Source organism: Geotrypetes seraphini, chromosome 3, assembly GCF_902459505.1.
Source record: "Geotrypetes seraphini chromosome 3, aGeoSer1.1, whole genome shotgun sequence".
Taxonomy (NCBI): Eukaryota; Metazoa; Chordata; class Amphibia; order Gymnophiona; family Dermophiidae; genus Geotrypetes; species Geotrypetes seraphini.
Genome location: NC_047086.1, coordinates 48,265,420 through 48,284,500, shown reverse-complemented (window position 1 = coordinate 48,284,500; position 19,081 = coordinate 48,265,420). Strand labels below are relative to the sequence as shown.

The following is a 19,081-nucleotide window of genomic DNA, read 5'->3' as shown; positions in this document are numbered from 1 at the left end:
CTAGCATTCGTTTTGAATTTGTCCCCTTTCAATTTTTCTGAATGCCCTCTTGTTCTTTTATTATTTGAAAGTTTGAAGAATCTGCCCCTCTCTACTCTCTCTATGCCCTTCATGATCTTGTAGGTCTCTATCATATCCCCTCTAAGCCTCCTCTTCTCCAGTAGTAGATTTAAAGCAAACCTGAGGAAATAAATCTTCACTCGATGTGAAATTAAACTCTGGAATTCGTTGCTAAAAAAATGTGGTGAAAGCTGTCAGCTTAGTAGGGTTTAAAAAAGGTTTGGATAACTTCCTAAAAGAAAAGTCTATAAGCCATTATTGAGATGGCTTGGGGAAAATCCACTGCTTATTCCTAGGATAAGCAGCATAAAATCTTCTTTACTCCTTGGGATCTTGCCAGGTATTTGTGACCTGGGTTGGCCACTGTTGGAAACAGGATACTGGGCTTTATGTATCTTTGGTCTGTCCCAATTCTTATGTTCTTATGCATATTCTTTTCTGTGATATTTTGCTTTCCCTGGGTTACAAGGAATTGAATCAATGTCAAAATATAGCTAGTCATTCACTGCATTTCCTTTTACACTTTTTCGGCCCAACTTGTGCCTGAAATGTACATCATTGACAGTTTCCCAATGGTAGTATCATGTGCAGATTTGAAAGCTCCTTCATATAAATCTAAGACATTTCATGTCAGGTAACAACCCTTCACATGTATAACATTTCAGTGCATATTAGCAAACAGCATTGAAAGCTGAGGTCTGCTTTACAACCCTTATTAAAAATTGGAAGGGTAACAAAAGTTGCTTTCGGGTCTTAAAACTGGTGGTACCACCCAATATAGAAATCTAAAGACAGCACGGCCATGGGAGTGCAAACCATGCCTATTCTCTGCCCCTAAGAGCAAGCAAAAGCAAGGAGACCCAGATTTCCACAGGGAAAGAACAGCAAGTCCAAACAAACGAAACTGTGGAAGCACAATGTTCTCGGACCTTCGGTTATACTTTATTCAAAATGTCCTTGATAAACGCAGTAATAACGATACAAACTGAATCCACATATATCACAAGAGGACCCAACACGGGCTGTGTTTCGGCTAAACACGCCTTCCTCGGGGGATCCAAGATATGATAGACCAACTTTGGCAGTTGTGGGAAACAAGCCTTGAAATCCGAAAGCAATAACTAATCAGACGGTGCGAAACCCAAATTGCGAATCAGAATGCTGAACCGCGAGGCTGCAGTGCTGTGAACAGTGCTGGGGCAACGATGTATGTGGATTCCGTTAGTATCGTTATTACTGCTTTTATCAAGGAAATTTTGAATAAATTATAACCGAAGGTCCGAGAGCATTGTGCTTCCCCAGTTTCGTTTGTTTGGACTTATTTTCTGCCTCCTAACCACGCCTACTTTTCTTTTTTTTTTTTTTTTTCTTTATCTTTATTGAATTTTCAAAATAAACACAAGATAACCTTGTTCAAGAAAATCAGCTGTACAGGTACAAATTAAATCAATTCTCAAGGAAAACAAATTAAACCTTCTTAGACCACAATCAATCTTTAGACAATTCCTAGAAAATGTGAAGAGAAATAATAATTCTTGTCATAACTTGATATAAAAAGAATAGGCTTAGCAGTAAAGTTCCCTATACAACTTAATTAACACAGTAGACAACTGCTTCATATCAAGAATGCGCGCAAGTGCTCGGGTAAAAGAAAAACATATTTGAGTGCAAGATACTTGACTAAATGTTTGCATGGGTAGGGTAATAGAAAATTTGCCCCCAGCGTTACTGTCTCAGTTCTCTCATTGCTAAGAAAAGTTTACGTCTCTCTTGGTGTTTGTCTTGCGACATCTGGGTATATCTAGACCCTTTTCCCCAAAAATGGTGATTGAGAATTTTGGCCACGCCTACTTTTCAGGTAGGCGTTATTAGGCATTGGAGGGTACCTCAACGTAGATGTCACTGGGTATCGTCCTTAATTTAAAAAAAAAAAAATAAAAAAAAAATCAATTAATGTTCTTCCATTGTAACCCTCCGTTTTTTATCTCTTTTGTCATCCGCCTTGAACCGCAAGGTAATGGCGGAATAGAAATCTCTAATGTAATGTAACTTCAATGGCGCAGATAATTACCAGGGAGATGTGTTTTCTGCTGGCTGTCCAAATCTTGACTAACGGATCAATAGTTGTTCTTTATCATTTAATTTTCTGCATTCCTTCACCGTTGTAGCATAGGATGTAAATGTTGAATTAAATTAAATTAAATGATTCTTAATGAAAGACAAACTAGACTTACCAAATAAATTTATGTCTAACCTGCCAATGAAGTACTTAAGGTATAGGGTAGGAGAACTTAGGACTAGCCTTACTGGGTCAAGCCCAGTATCTCATCTTCACAGAGGCCAATCCAGGTCCCCAGTACCTGGCCAAAACCCAAAGAGTAGCAACATTCCTTGTTACCGATCCAGGGCAAACAGTGGCTTCCTCCATGTGTGTCTCAACAACAGACTATGGGGGCTTTTACCTCCAGGAAATTGTCCAAACCTTTCTTTAAAACCAGCTACGCTATCTGCTCTTACCACAATCTCTGGCAATGCGTTCCAAAGCTTAACTATTCTCTGAGTGAAAAAAATATTTCCTCCTATTGGTTTTAAAAAAGTACTTCCCTGTAACTTCATTGACAAAAGGAAAGACAGAAACTAGCTTGCATAGGCAGAGAACTGAGAACTGAATGGATTTTGTGGTGCCTTCAGCTGAGGCAGACGGGTATTTTGGAAGAGGGAATGAATATTCTCGCCTCAGTTTCCCAGGCAGAAATGGAATGGCAAAACACACAATTTCTTTACAACCCATGAGGCAGCAACCAATACATGCTAATATAAATGTCTTTTTTGAAATTTAAATTGCCACAGAATAGTTCAATTGCCTTGTTCCTAAATAACATTTTTAGTGTCTAGGTTTCCTGGCAGGACTTGGTACAAAGGCAAGTTGTCAGATTCACTGCAGTGTAATTTTGAAATGCTTGTCAGACCCTTGGCTAAGCTTGAACTAAATTGGAAACATATGTGAATGGTAACAAAGTGCAGCTCCCTCTTTCCTCTGTTCCTCCTCACCACTGACTTTGTTGCATTCAGTTCTGGTTGCCTATCTCAAAAAAGATATAGCGGAATTAGAAAAGGTTCAAAGAAGAGTGATCAAGATGATAAAATGAATGGAAGGTTAGGGCTCTTCAGCTTGGAAAAGAGACAGCTGAGGGGAGATATGATTGAAGTCTACAAAATCCTGGGCAGTGCAGAATGGGTACAAGTGAATCGATTTTTTTTTACTCCATGAAAAATTACAGAGACTAGAGGACGCTCAATGAAGTTACAGGAAAATACTTTTAAAACCAATAGAAGGATAGAATACTTAAGTTCAGGAACTCGTTGCCAGAGGATGTGATTACAACAGTTAACATAGATTGGTTTAAAAAAGGTTTGGACAAGTTCCTGGAGGAAAAGTCCATAATCTGATATTGAGGCAGATATGGGGGGAGCCACTGCTTGCCCTGAGATCGGTAGCATGGAATGTTGCTATTGTTTGGATTTCTGCCAGGTACTTGTGATCTTGATTGGCCACTGTGGAAATAGGATACTGGGATAGACGGAGTTTTGATCGGACCCAATATGGCTATTCTTATGTTCTTATGCAGAAAGTAGAAATGCGACCTGCGTCTCCACCACCTCCACCAAGAGGCCTTTCCACAAATTCATCACCCTTTCTGTGAAGAAATGTTGCCTTAGGTTACTCCTAAATCTGTCCCTTTTCACTTTCATCATATGCCCTCTTATTCCACAACTTTATTTCAACTGAAAGAGATTTACCGTCTGGAGTACTGCGTCCAATATTGGTCGCCGTACCTTAAGAAGAATATGGCGATGCTCGAGAGGGTGCAGAAAAGAGCAACACGCTTGATAAACGGTATGGAAAACCTTTCATACGCTGAAAGATTAGAGAAACTGGGGCTCTTTTCCCTGGAAAAGAGGAGGCTTAGAGGGGACATGATAGAGACTTACAAGATCATGAAGGGCATAGAGAAAGTGGAGAGGGACAGATTCTTTAAACTTTCGAAAACTACAAGAACGAGAGGGCATTTGGAAAAATTAAGAGGGGACAGATTCAGAACCAATTCTAGGAAGTTCTTCTTCACCCAAAGGGTGGTGGACACCTGGGTGTGATAGGACAGAGTACGCTATTGGGTTTCAAGAAGGGATTAGATGATTTCCTGAAGGAAAAGGGGATAAAAGGGTATAGATAGAGGATTATTATACAGGTCCTGGACCTGATGGGCCACCGCATGAGCGGACTGCTGGGATGGACCTCCGGTCTGACCCAGCAGAAGCACTGCTTATATTCTTAAGTTCTCATTTATACCACAGAGGTATTTAAACATCTCAAACATACCTCTCCTTTCCTGCCTTTCTTCCAAAGTATACATATTAAGATCCTTATGTATAACAAAACCCACTGACCATTTTAGCAGCTGTCCTCTGAACTAACTCCATCCTGTTTATAGCATTTTGAAGATGCGGAACTGTACACAGTACTCTAAATTAGGTCTCACCAAAGTCTTACACAGAGGCCTTATCACCTCCTGTTTTCTGCTGGCTGTTCTTCTCCCTATGTACCCAGGCATTCTTCTATTTTATTTATTTACTTTATTTTAAAATTTTCTATACTATTTTAAACCAAAAACAGTTTACAAAAATGTTACATACATAAAATTTTACAGCAAATAAAACAAATGAACACAGATGATCAAATCCTTCTAGTTTTTGCCATCACATTTCTACCTGTTTGGCCACCATAAAATCATTACGTATTATCACACTCAAATACAGCTCTTCTTTTGTGCACAGAAGTCTTTCATCCTCTAAATCAGGGTTATCCAATATTGGTCCTTGAGGGCCTCAATCTAGTTGGGTTTTCAGGATTTTCCCCAATGAATTTGCATGAGATCTATTTGCATGCACTGTTTCCATTATATGCAAATAGATCTCATGCATATTCATTTGAGAAATCCTGAAAACATGACCTGGCAAGGGCTGAGGTTGGATGGCTCTAGTCTAAACAGTACTGCTCCCTTGGGTTTTTGTAGCATTAAATCTTAGCTACCAGATTCAGGAACAATCATTAAACTTATCTAGATCCCTCCTCATGTTATCCATCCCATCAAGGGTGTCTACCCTAGTGTAGATTTTGGCATCATCCACAAAAAAGCAAACCTTACTAGCCAGCCCTTTGGCAATATTGCTTACATAGAAACATGAAGGCAGATAAAGGACAAATGGCCCATTCAGTCTGCCCATCTGCATCTTCTATCTCTTCTTCTCCCTAAGAGATCTCAAATACCTGTCTCATGCTTTCTTGAACTCAGACACAGTCTTTGTCTCCACCACCACTAAATGGAGATTATTCCACGCATCTGCCACCCTTTCTGTAAAAAAAAGTATTTCCTTAGATTACTCCTGAGCCTATCACCTCTTAACTTTATCCCATGCCTTCTCATTTCAGAGCTTCCTTTCAAATAAAAGAGATTTGTCTTATGCACATTTAGGCCATGTAAGTATTTAAACGTCTCATCATATCTCCCACCTTTCCTTCAAAGTATACATATTGAGATCTTTAAGTCTGTCCCCATACATCTTATGATGAAGACCACCAACCATTTTAGCAGCCTTCCTCTGGATCTACTCCATCCTGTTTATATCTTTTTGAAGGTAAGGTCTCTAGAATTATACACAATATTCTAAATGAGGCCTTACCAAAGTCTTATACAGGGGCATCAATACCTCCTTTTTCCTATTGGCCAAGGGTCTCCCTATGCAACCTAGCATCCTTCTAGCTTTCGCCGTCACCTTTTCAACCTGTTTGGCCACATTAAGATCATCACATACAATCACACCCAAGTCCCCCTAAACTGTACCGTTCCCTTGGATTTTTGCAGCCCAAATGCATAACCTTGCATTTCTTAGCATTAAATTTTAACTGCTAAATTTCAGACCAAGCTTCGCCAGGTCTTTCTTCATTTTATTCACACCATCCGGTGTGTCTACTCTATTGCAGATTTTGGTATCATCCGCTAAAAGGCAAATTTTACCCGACAACCCTTCAGCAATATCGTTTATAAAAATGTTAAAAAGAACAGAGCCTTGAGGCACACCACTGGTAGCATACCTTTCCTCAGAGCAATCTCCATTAACCACTACCCTCTGTCATCTTCCATTCAACCAATTCTTGACCCAGCCTGTCACTTTGGGGCCCATCCCAAGAGTATATTTATTAGATGCCTGTGTGGAGCACTGTCAAAGGGTTTGCTAAAATCTAAATACACCACATCTAGCACACTCCCTCTATCCAATTCTCTGGTCAACCAGTCAAAGAAATTCATCATATTTGTCTGATAAGACCTGTCTATAGTGAATCTAGATTGCCTTTGGGTCCCGTAATCCACAGGATTCCAGAAATGTAACTATTTTCTGTTTTAAATATGTTTTCACTAATTTACTTACCACAAAAGTCAGACTTAGTTCCCTACTTCTTCCTTACTTCTACTTTTGTGAAGAGGGACTACATCTGTCCTTCTCCAGTCCTCCAGTACCACTCCTGATTCTAGAGAAGCACTGAAAAGATCAGCCAGGAGAGTATCACTTTGTCCACCTTCAGTTTAGCTAGTTCCTCACAAACTCAATCCTCTGAACATCGATCAGGGTCTACCTTATCTCCAGCCCTACATGCATTTGTCTTCTGAAGTCCCACTCCCGGTGCTTCAACTGTGAACACAGAACAGAAATATTTGTTAAGCAATTTAACCTTATCTTTATCAGCTTCTACATACTTTTCCTCTTCAACTTTGAGTCTCACAATGTCACTTTTGCACTTCTTTCTATCATTAATAAACCTAAAAATTGTCCTACCCCCCCCCTTCCATTTTACTGTCGGCTATTTTTTTCTTCCATTTCAACCAGCTTGTCTTAACTTTTACAGATATTTTTGCTTGTCTTCCTCTTTCTGTGATATTTTGTACTTTTTCCTTACCTTCTCAGCTACTACTCTCTTTCCTCTTACTTTTACTTACTTTCCTTGCAAAATTGTTTGTTGTTCTTACAATAGCTCCTTTCAGTTTTGCCCACTGCTTTCCTACTTCTTCCTGATGTTTCCATCCAGAAAACAGTTCCTTGACATAATCCTCCATCTGAACAAAGTTAGTTTTTTTTAAGTCTAGAACCTTCACTTTTGAATGAGCCCTCTCTACACCTGTCTTAATATTAAACTACTTCAACTATAAAACAAAAACAAAGAGAAACAACCCCACAGAAAACGAACAAAAAAAAAAGAAAAGTGAGGAAGGAGCTGTACACATCAACTGAGATAATGTGCTCCTATGTATTGAAACATCAATACAAATTTATTAAAACATTTAAAAAGTATTAAAACATAATTTAAAAGCTAGGAACAGTCTGTATTGCTTATTGGGCCGAAAGTTCTAAAAAGTGTTGAGCCAAATCTGTTTGATGGACACTGTGTCAAAGGCATGTGTTGTAGACCACAGGTATTGGTTCTAGACCCAATATTAAACTACACCATGCAGTGATCACTGAATGCCAAATGATCACCCATTGTAACATCAGAAACACTTTCTCAATTTGTAAGTACTAAGTCCAGTATGGCTCCATCCCACGTGGGTTCCATTACCAACTACTGGAACCGTTCTCCTTGTAGAGAACCCAGGCTCTCCCTTCTTCTAGAAGGCCCTGCAATAGGGATACCCCAATCAACATTGGCATGTTAAAATCATCCTATTAGTAATACTTCCCCTTTTACAGCTTTATTCTGAATGTCCACTATTAAATCTCTGTCCACTTCTTCTGTCTATACAAGAATCAGGTCAAAAACCAATCCTTTCAGCACACTACTTGTAACATTCCTTCCTCAGAGTGAGCTCCATTTGCTACTACCCTTTGATGCTTTCCACTTAACGAGTTCCTCACCTAGTCCGTCATTTTAAGGCACTGGTTTCCAAACCTGCTCTACTGGACTCCCCAGCACTTCAGTGCCCCACTAGCATTTCCATTGGTAAGTGTACACTTATGCACATATATTGCTGACATTTATGCATTCTAGGGGTTTTTTAATGTGGGTGCCTAGTTTATAAAACTGCCCTTCATGTATCCAATTCTAGTGCATTTGCTCCCCAATCATGACAATTCTCAAGCAGCGACATAGATGATAAAAGTTTCCAAACAGAATAGGTTCTTAGGGAAGAGGCTGTCCATAGGTAACAAAGGGGGAATAAAATGATTTACACAAAATGGAAGAGATTCACAGTATCACTTCATCCCCAGCATGAATGAAGGAGACTATCTTCAAAAATAATAACAACCATAAAAGTGAGATTCTTCTTGGACATTTACGGAAGAGTTATCTTAGGCTTCCATGGTTGATGTCATGGTTCTTGCAGCTGTCCAGTTGCTGTCGAATCTGAGTTTTCTTGATCAACATTACTGCAAGTGAACACACAAGATGAAGGAAGGAATCCTCATGAAGTCTTCTGGAAACCAGAATAGTAAGGGAATGTACATGAGCAACGTGTTTGCCAACTTGCTATGCATTTCTTCAGAGTGAATCACAATGGCTGAAAGGCCGGCTTAAGTAAACTTGGACACGGCACCATCCGTCAGCTCCAATAACCATTCGTAAAAGAGATTCTTCATAGAGACCGCCGAGAAGAAAAGAATGCCCACATGAGACAAAGAATAGATGAGAGTGCACAAAGACAGAGAGAAGAAGGCCCTCTGCATTAACAACAGAGAATGAAAGAGGCTTTCTCTCAACAGCACAGAAGAATAACAATTCCGCTAAAACATACAGCAAAGAATGCAGATTCTAAGTCCCTCAAGGTAAAAATGATTGTGCTACTCAAAGAGTGATATTTTATGTTTTTGGTGTTTTATGTGATTTGTTTCATATTTCCAGAATGAGCCAGTTTTGTAAACCACCTCGAAATCGCTATATAAGAGATATTTTAAGAAATAAATACTGACAGGGCTTAATTTCCAGAGGAACTGAACAGAGCAGAGAAAAGGTTCTGTACTCCCTAATCAGCCCCTTTTCTCCTATTGCCCATTTCTACCCCCTGTTCAACAGTTACACCATCTTTTTCTCTACCAATTAAGCCTTGATACTATGTAAGAATGGCTAAATCTAGTGGATTCAGAAGGCCACTTGTAAGTCACTGGGTTGTTTGGCTTTCTTAACCTTGTGTTGCAGGAGGCTGAAGACTGCAGGAAAGAGGTGGGTGAAGAATGAATCCCTACCTGCCCCACCCCCACATAGGGGCCAATGAAGAAAGCTACCGTGATTCTAACCACAGAGGTATTGAGTTGTACACGTAGGTTAAAAGACAAATATTGCAGAGGGGGTTTGAGTGTGGTTGTTAACTCACGTGGATGGCATTGGCCATACATTGTAAAATATATGGTAAGGAGGACGTTAAGTGTTCTGCTTTTGAGGCACAGACACACAAGAAATGTTTTGTCAGGTCCAAGGCAGCATAGAAGAGTTAGCAGAGAGGATTTAATGCCAGTTTTCTCTTCTTTGCAGACGGAAAGAAGGGCCTGCAGGTTTCAAAAAATTACGGGAGATAAACGAGCTTGGTTGGAGCAACAATGAAATTGTCAACATTAGCCTTGCAAGAATTTTATGCGCTAAAAACCTTTGTGACGCTGACACTTCCATTTTTGTTCCAACATGCAAAGAAGCCACGCAAACTGCACAATTTTTATGTGCATGCATCCAGCAGACTTCACCCCCCCCCTCCCGATTACTCCCAAACTCTTTAAAAAACACCAAAAAATGAATGTATAATTTAATTGAAGAAGCTAATTATTGCCAATTGGCATTTTAATAAACAATTATTGGCATTAATTAGAATCAATTAAGATATCCACACCTAAATTTTACACGAAGTCAACAAAGGGGCGCAGAAATAGCCAATGAATGAGCAGATCAGAGTTACTTTTAAATTACACATGTAATTTCAGAATTAGGGCCGCCATGCCAAAATTTAGGGCTCCTTTTACAAAGGTGCGCTAGCGTTTTTAGCGCACGCTACAATGCTGCGCGTGCTAACCCCACGCTACACAGAAAATACTAATGCCAGCTCTATGGCGGCGTTAGCGTCTAGCGTGTGTGGCATTGTAGCACGCGCTAAAACCGGTAGTGCACCTTCGTAAAAGGAGCCCTTAGTCGCATTTCCCACGCATAAGTGCTATTCTATAAACCGCACCTATCGTTACAAACAGCTTATAGAATAACAGGTTTTTTGGACACCAATTTTTGGGGGAGCCACATATGGAATTTAGCTCTTAGCATACATGTTCTGCATGCACAAAATTTACACGTTTAGCATTCTGCATGGCCTGGTATTACACTCACAGTAGAAGCCATGCATTCAGACATCCTCATGTGGCTCTACCACGTCACTTTTTGATCCTTCGATGTCGGCTCTTCCTATCATTGTGAAGCAGTGTTGGATTGTTCACCCACTAATAGGGAACGTGGGCTGGGTTTAAACCGTCGTGAGACAGATTAGTTTTACCCTACTGAAGTGGCTTCCTGCATGAACCCATAGTCGAGTACGATCCATAATCTATGCAAAAAGATCTCAAGAGCAAAATTTTTCAATTCTGCATGCTTGAAGAAAAAACAGAGAAAATGAATGTTTTTGCTCCGTATTCAAAAATGTGTTCCAAATTTTTTTTATCAAGGGGATTCTCAGCACATTTCCTTTATTCAATGAGATTTTGTCTTTGTAGCAAAATGGGTTAGCAGCTCTCATGATCCCACCTCAGCACTGTGTTTAGGTTTCTTTTATTTCCTAAGGGACTGATTCGTGAAGGCTTTTTCTCATTCTGTCTCTATAGGACAAAACCTTGATGAATCAGGAACTAAATTAATTGACAGCGAAAAGCAATGTGGGTTTCTTAGTCCTTTGAATGGCCTGGATCTCTAAAGTGTTCTCAAACTAATCATATATATATATATATATACAAACACACACACACACACATACATACACACAAAGCCAAGATCTGTTGGAGTATTTTATTATTTGTTTTTAGAGAAACTGCTTTTTACTTCACACCGCACAAAGACAGGTAATTAACAAAGAGAGGGCGTGTGCCAGTGCTTCAGGGCTCCAAATTATTAATTTCGGGTTTCGTGTTCGCACAGGCCCTTGCTTCCTGAGCACCAAGTAGCTGAGTCTGGAGAGGGCACTTGCAGTCCGCCCCTTTCCATGGAAAAAAAAAAACCAGTTGATCCTTTCCAAAGAAAACCTATTTCATCTGTAAATCACGAAGAATGACAGCTACCAACGTGGGAGAAATTAAACCTCAGTGACAAGTTGGACTGACAAACAAGTGAGAAAGGGAAGAGAGCGGGGAAAGGGAGAGGTGTTTGTTTGTTTGTTTTTCACAGACAGGTTACCAGAGGAAATCACAAATGAGAGAGCAAGGAATGCGCTCAAAGACTCTGGAAATTTCTGCACCATCACTGAAGGCATTTGGAGGGAAAGGTTACCTTGAGCATCCGCAGAAGCTAAGAGTAAAGCTGTGCATAGGGCAGCTAGAACTGGATGGAGCCTAATCTTCATGTTTCTGTCTTCCCCTGGATCACAACCGCATGAATGAATCTGAAAGAAAACAAAAAAAAAAACAACACAAATTCAGTGGTAACCACCAGTTGGAGACGTGTCATGACTTCACGGCAAGCCTGGCAGATTGCGTTGTTCTCTGGAGGCCCTCTTTAACACCGCTAGATTTGAACTCCATCCAAACTTAAGGAAGGAGCAGCATTAGTAACCTGAGAAACTAGTCAATTACAGTATCAGCTGGAGACTACAGCCCGACGGTTTTGCATTCTTTATATTTAAGAACATAAGAATTGCCACTGCTGAGTCAGACCAGTGGTCCATCATGCCCAGCAGTCCGCTCACGCGGCAGCCCTCTGGTCTAAGACCAGCATCCTAACTGAGACTAGCCCTACCATCGCACATTCTTGTTCAACAGAAACTTGTCTAACTTTGTCTTGAATCCTTGGAGGGTGTTTTCACCTATAACGGCCTCTGGAAGAGCGTTCCAGCTTTCTACCACTCTCTGGGTGAAGAAGAACTTCCTTACGTTTCTTCTTCACCCAGAGAGTGGTGGAAAACTTTACATATTGTTTATTTGGTCTGAAAGTGTTCTGGGGGCTTCTCTTGCACTCATGCGTGCCAGATGACTAGAGGGAAGATGGGTCTATAGCAGTGGTCTCAAACTCAAACCCTTTGCAGGGCCACATTTTGGATTTGTAGGTACTTGGGAGGGCCTCAGAAAAAATAGTTAATGTCTTATTAAAGAAATGACAATTTTGCATGAGGTAAAACTCTTTATAGTTTATAAATCTTTCCTTTTGGCTAAGTCTTAATAATCATATTGTAATTTATAGCTAAAGAGACATATGATCAATAAACTGTTTTATTTTACATTTGTGATTATAATAAACATACTGAAGGCCTCAAAATAGTACCTGGCGGGCCGCATGTGGCCCCAGGGCCGCGTGTTTGAGACCACTGGTCTATAAGTAGGCACACTTCTCCACAATCATCATACTGCTACAAAAATGGAATCATGCCTATACATTTCTCTTCCATCTGACGGTTTTATTTAAATTTGCATATTAGTAGTTGCTTGTTGTTGATTTTTTTGTATAATGTTCTACCTCATAATAAACAGAACTATGGGCTCCTTTTACTAAGCGGCGATAGCGTTTTTTAGCACACGCTGAATTGACGCACGCTAAACCCGCGCTACGTGGCTAGAACTAACGCCAGCTCAATGCTGGCGATAGCATCTAGCGCGCGGGGCAATTCAGCGCGCGCTTAGCATGCGCTAAAACCGCTATCGCAGCTTAGTAAAAGGAGCCCTATGTATTTTTAAGTATTGAAAAGTAATCAATTTTTGGAATTTCTTTTTTTTTGTTCTGAAATTTGCTGTACAAAACGCAACCCTTGTATAAAATTAGACTAGTCTCGAAAAATGATATTTTTGCTGGCATCCCACTTTTTGGCCCTCCACTCTCCCTACTCTTTACACCTAGTTTTTCTAGCTCTTTCTTCTCAGCCCAATAGTGGTCTCTGGCCTGCATCCTGATCCCACCATCTGCCTACTTTATCCCTCTTTCTTCCTTCCAATATCTCAACCTCCACTCTTCCCTTAATATCTCTCTCCTGTCCCTCCTTTTCCCTCTCTTCCACTCCCATCTCCCTTCTCATTCATTTACAGACTGCCTAGACTGAACCTGCTGACTTCAAGGAGTGAAAAGAGGGCAGAAGAGAGAGAGAGAAATATTTACTGAGTGCTCCCACCCCCATCAAAAAATTGTCAGAAAGAAATAGTAGATCAGGAAACAGAAACTTCAAAAGTAGAACGCTGTTACAAGGCAATTATTATAAGCACAGTCATCCAGATTCTATATAAGAACATAAGAATACTGAGTCAGACCAATGGTCCATCAAGCCCAGTAGCCCATTCTCACGGTGACCAATCCAGGTGTCTGGTATCTGGCCAAAACCCAAGAAATAGCACTATTCCATGCTATCAATCCAGGGCAAGCAGTGTCTTCCCCCATGTCTTTCTCAATTACAGACTATGGACTTTTCCTCTAGGAAATTATCCAAACTTTTCTTAGAACCAGCTACCCTATCCACTCTTACCACAACCTCTGACAATGCGTTCCAGAGTTTAATTATTCTCTGAGTGAAAAAATATTTCCTCCTATTGGTTTTAAAAGTATTTCCCTGTTACTTCATCAAGTGTCCCCTAATCTTTTTAATTTTTGACGGAGTGAAAAAACAATCCACTTGTACCCGTTCTACTCCACTCAGGATTCTGTAGACTTCAATCATATCTCCCCTCAGCCGTCTCTTTTCCAAGCTGAAGAGCCCTAACCTTTTTAGTTTTTCCTCATATGAGAGGAGTTCCATCCCCTTTATTATCTTGGTCGCTCTTCTCTGAACCATTTCTAGTTCTGCTATATCTTTCTTGAGATAAGGAGACAACAATTGAATGCAATACTCTAGGTGAGGTCGCACCATGGAGCAATACAGGGGCATTATAACAATCTTAGTCTTGTTAACCATCCCTTTTTTAAAAATGCCTAGCATCTTGTTTGCTTTTTTGGCTACTGCTACACATTGGGCGGAAGGCTTCATCGTATTGTCTACTATGACACTCAGATCCTTTTCTTGGGTGCTAACCCCCAAGGTGGACCCTAGCATCAGTAACTGTAATTTGGGTTATTCTTCCTAATGTGCATCATTGTGCATTAGTCCACATTAAATTTAGGGGATACAGATCCACTTGGATGCCCAGTCTTCCAATTTCATAAGGTCTGCCAGCAATTTTTCATAATCCGCATGCGTTGCAACAACTTGGAACAGTTTGGTGTCATCTGCAAATTTAATCACCTCACTCGTCATACCAATTTCCAGATCATTTATAAATAAGTTAAATAGCGTTGGTCCCAGTACAGACCCCTACAGCACTCCACTGTTTACTCTCTTCCATTGAGAAAAATGACCACTTAACCCTACCCTGTGTTTTCTATCTGAAAACCAATTCTTAATCCACAACTGAATTTTGTCACCTATCCCCCCCCCCCCCCCCCCTTTTATAAACCGCGCAAAGCTGGGTGCTGATATCTGGGCACTGATCCAAGATGTGAACCTAAATAAACTTGCTAATAAGCCAATCAGTGCCAATAATTGGATGCTAATTGGAACTCTTCGGCACCAATTTGGAATTAGGTGATCATTTTCCTACATGCTAATCCATAACAATGTGCACCCAAATCCTATGGTGTGCAACCCAAAAAGGGGTATGGCCATAGGAGGCATAGGTGGGTCAGTGGCGTTCCTAAAACATGCGCCCAGGGTTATAGAATACTGGGGATGCGCGCTAAAATTGAGTGCCCCTTATAAGATTAGTGTTGAGTGCCAACTTGTTTTCACTCCCCTTTCCTGGATCTAGTATATGGAGGAGAGGAGTGGCCTAGCAGTTAAAGCTGCTGCCTCAGCACCCTGAGGTTGTGGGTTCAATCCCAGCCTGCTCCCTGTGACTCTGGGCAAGTCACTTGACCCTCCGTTGCCTCAGGTACCTCAGTTAGACTGCCAGCCTACTGGAACAGATAAGGAAAACACCGAAGAGTGTATTGTAAACTGCTCTGGGTGAATCTCTTCATGAAAATAAGGCGGTTAATAAATCCCAATAAATAAATGGTAGGGCCATGTAGAATTTTGTTTCTGGAATTTTCCAAAGTTTGGGGTATTTTTGGTTCATTTCACACTTATGTTTTAATTTTAACATGTTAACATGACTCAGAACTTTTTAACATATGAAAGTCAATTGCATGCATGTTGATCAGAAGTTAAAATCAGTTTTGCGTTAGGGCCTTTAATCGCAGGCCGCTACGGCAAAAGCTCCGATGTTCGTAGAATTCCTACGAGCATCGGAGCTTTTACTGCAGCGACCTGCGATATTTTTTTTAAAAACCCTAATGCAGCTTGATAAAAGGGGGCCTAAAATTTTAAGGAGCAGTAAAAGACCAATATGAGCACTAGCAAATACTCATCTCTAGGCAGAGAAAATATTCAAATTACCCGCAATGAAGCAAAGCTCATGTGTACATTTTGCCCACAGACTTTGTACATACTCTATATTTACTAGAAAAGCAAGTGAGGACTTTCTCTTGGAGGGCTGCCATGAATACAAGCCACACACAGCCATCTGGGTCTCCTTTCGGCGACGGTATAATTGTGGTGGAAATGTAGGCATGTAGATTTCAAAATGCAATTTTCCCTCCCTCATTCTAAGTATACCCAGGAACATTTTCTCTCAATGAACCTAAAGCTGCCCATGTTTCACTGTACTGAAGGTGGGCAATTTTCAGGAGAGTCAATTTACATAAACACTTTGGGGCTGATTCTGCATATGGTACCTAGGTTAGGCACCTAGAAAAATGGCGATCATGTGATTTTGCCCACGGAATTTAGCAGAACTTAATTTTTTTATGAGCTTAATTGGTGTGATTATTGGATTACATCATTAAATTTTTTAAAAAATTATCATTAATTAGAGTTCCACTCATAACTCAGAGGCGCCTAGTTGCGCTTACCTCTTGGCACTGGCAGGTGCCTACAGGCGCCTGCAAGTGCCGAATGCTAAAGTAGGCATGGTTAGGGGTGGAGTCTGGGCATAGAAAGGCTCAGGTGCCTGTAGACACCTACAATGTAGGCCACAAAAACCCACGCCTACATTGCACGTATGTATGTTTTTCATGCCCACCTGTGCCTAAGGGCCTCTTCCATTAAACTGCGCTAGTTTTCTAGCTAGTTTTCTAGAGTTCCTATGAGCGTCGGGAGCAGCGCGGGCCATTCAGCGGGGCTCCCTGCGCTAAAAACTGCTATCGCAGTTTAGTAGAGGGGGGGGGTAAATGTGATTTATCATCAACTGACTTACAAAATTCTACTTCTAACTTTCAGATCCAGAATGGCACAATCTCCAGGATTTATTAATAGATTACTCACCCCATATACACCTACACAATCACAATCAAAATCCATTAGCAATTCTATCACCACGTCATATAATATTCGACACAACAAGAAAATCAATTTTTCTGTCACTGCTCCATCTGATGTAGGCGCAAGTAGGTGCAATTCTGTTAATGGCACCTAAATTTGACTACAAAGTTCTACTTTCAGATGGAAACTTTTACTTTTATGTAAGCTACTCGGGCGATATCTATTAAGGTTTATATATTAAACCAGGGTATATATATATCAGGCAGGAATTCCGGTGCATATTTATCCTCACTGGCCTTATTTCATATTAGCCAATAAATAAATATTTTATTTTATTACATATTATTTAGAGACTTATTTTTGGGTAGACATGGGTAGGCGTCTCGGTATAGACGCCTATATCACACCTGCCAATGTGGGCACTGTCAATTATCAGCACCAATTAACCAATTAAAAAACAACTAAGTTAGACGCCGGCTGGTTCTGTAAATGGCGCCTAAAATGTCAGGCGCCTAGAAGAACGGTGCTGGCTGTGTGTCAGTCAAATTTAGGGCTCCTTTTATGAAGGTGCACTAGCGGTTTTAGCGCATGCTTAGTGCGCGCTACATTGCCACGTGCGCTATACGCTAACGCCTCCATAGAGCTTGGTTAGTATTTTTTGTGTAGCGCAGGGGTTAGCACCCACTAATCTTCAGTGCGCGCTAAAAATGCTGGCGCACCTTAGAAAAAGGAGCCCTTAGGCTTATATATTAAACCCGCGTATATATATGTTTCAGATAGCTCAAAAATTCATCTATTTTGAAAAAAGTTGTCCAATTTTTATTTAAGAAAAAAGACCTCAGAAACTCCTCCCTTCGCCTATGATGATAACTTCATATCAGGCAGGAATTCCGGTACATATTTATCCTCACTGGCCTTATTTCATATTATGCTTAACCACAAAAAATGGACTAAGTCCTCTTGAGCAAATCAAAATAATCAAACCAACGAATAGAGGACAAATAATAACAAGAATTCTTGCTATTCTATACCGCTCTCAGAACCCTGTAATGTTCAAGACACTTGAGTATCCAGACAACACTCATACAGGTTCATGGTATCTTTCATTGAGCCGGTATTTTCATGTGCAAAACTACAAATGTGCAAGAAGCTGTAATAAAGTGCTACGTGAAATAAATAACATTAAAAGTTCGCACTTAGCTTTTATATGTACTTGATTTGTAGTAGATCATTGTAGTTAACAAAAATTGGCTAAACGCCCTACGGGACCCGTTTCGCCACAGTCAAGGGCTTCATCGGGGGTCTTGGATTTATGAATGTGCAACTTTGTTTCGGCTGACACGTAACAAATGGCCAGCGCCATTTTTTGTTACGTGTCAGCCGAAACAAAGTTGCACATTCATAAATCCAAGACCCCCGATGAAGCCCTTGACTGTGGCGAAACGGGTCCCGTAGGGCGTTTAGCCAATTTTTGTTAACTACAATGATCTACTACAAATCAAGTACATATAAAAGCTAAGTGCGAACTTTTAATGTTATTTATTTCACGTAGCACTTTATTACAGCTTCTTGCACATTTGTAGTTTTGCACATGAAAATACCGGCTCAATGAAAGATACCATGAACCTGTATGAGTGTTGTCTGGATACTCAAGTGTCTTGAACATTACAGGGTTCTGAGAGCGGTATAGAATAGCAAGAATTCTTGTTATTATTTGTCCTTATTTCATATTAGCCAATAAATAAATAATTTTATTAATTTTATTCCATATTATTTAAAGACTTATTTTCGATGAATTTGATACTTAGCTTAAATTCATCACAACTTAAATTTAGCCTGGGAGCTATTGATCCGACATGTTTCGCAATAACATTGCTTTATCAAGGATCCCCCAGTGTCGCCGCTGCTGTCATCTGACTCATTCCGATTCTCAAGCTTGCATGAGCTTGCTTGAGAATTGGAATGAGTCAGATGACTGCAGCGGCACTGGGGGATCCTTGATAAAGCAATGTTATTGCGAAACATGTCGGACCAATAGCTCCCAGGCTAAATTTAAGTTGAGATGAATTTAAGCTAAGTATCAAATTCATCGAAAATAAGTCTTTAAATAATATGGAATAAAATTATTTATTTATTGGCTAATATGAAATAAGGCCAGTGAGGATAAATATGTACCGGAATTCCTGCCTGATATGAAGTTATCATCATAGGCGAAGGGAGGAGTTTCTGAGGCCTTTTTTCTTAAATAAAAATTGGACAACTTTTTTCAAAATAGATGAATTTTTGAGCTATCTGAAACATATATATACGTGGGTTTAATATATAAGCCTAAGGGCTCCTTTTTCTAAGGTGCGCCAGCATTTTTAGCGCGCACTGAAGATTAGCGGGTGCTAACCCCTGCGCTACACAAAAAATACTAA

At 40.2% G+C, this 19,081-nt stretch overlaps 1 protein-coding gene across 3 annotated transcripts in view; it reads right to left on the bottom strand.

The window, feature by feature from the left end:
* The window catches only part of COL12A1 (collagen type XII alpha 1 chain), a 413,394-nt gene that overhangs the window by 375,064 nt on the left and 19,249 nt on the right, over nt 1–19,081 (bottom strand). For all 3 annotated transcript variants that reach the window (XM_033936132.1, XM_033936135.1, XM_033936133.1), the window contains exon 2: nt 11,621–11,732. In XM_033936132.1, coding sequence (XP_033792023.1) covers nt 11,621–11,693 — 73 coding nt within the window. In that variant the 5' untranslated portion in view covers nt 11,694–11,732. The remainder of the gene's footprint in view (nt 1–11,620; nt 11,733–19,081) is intronic.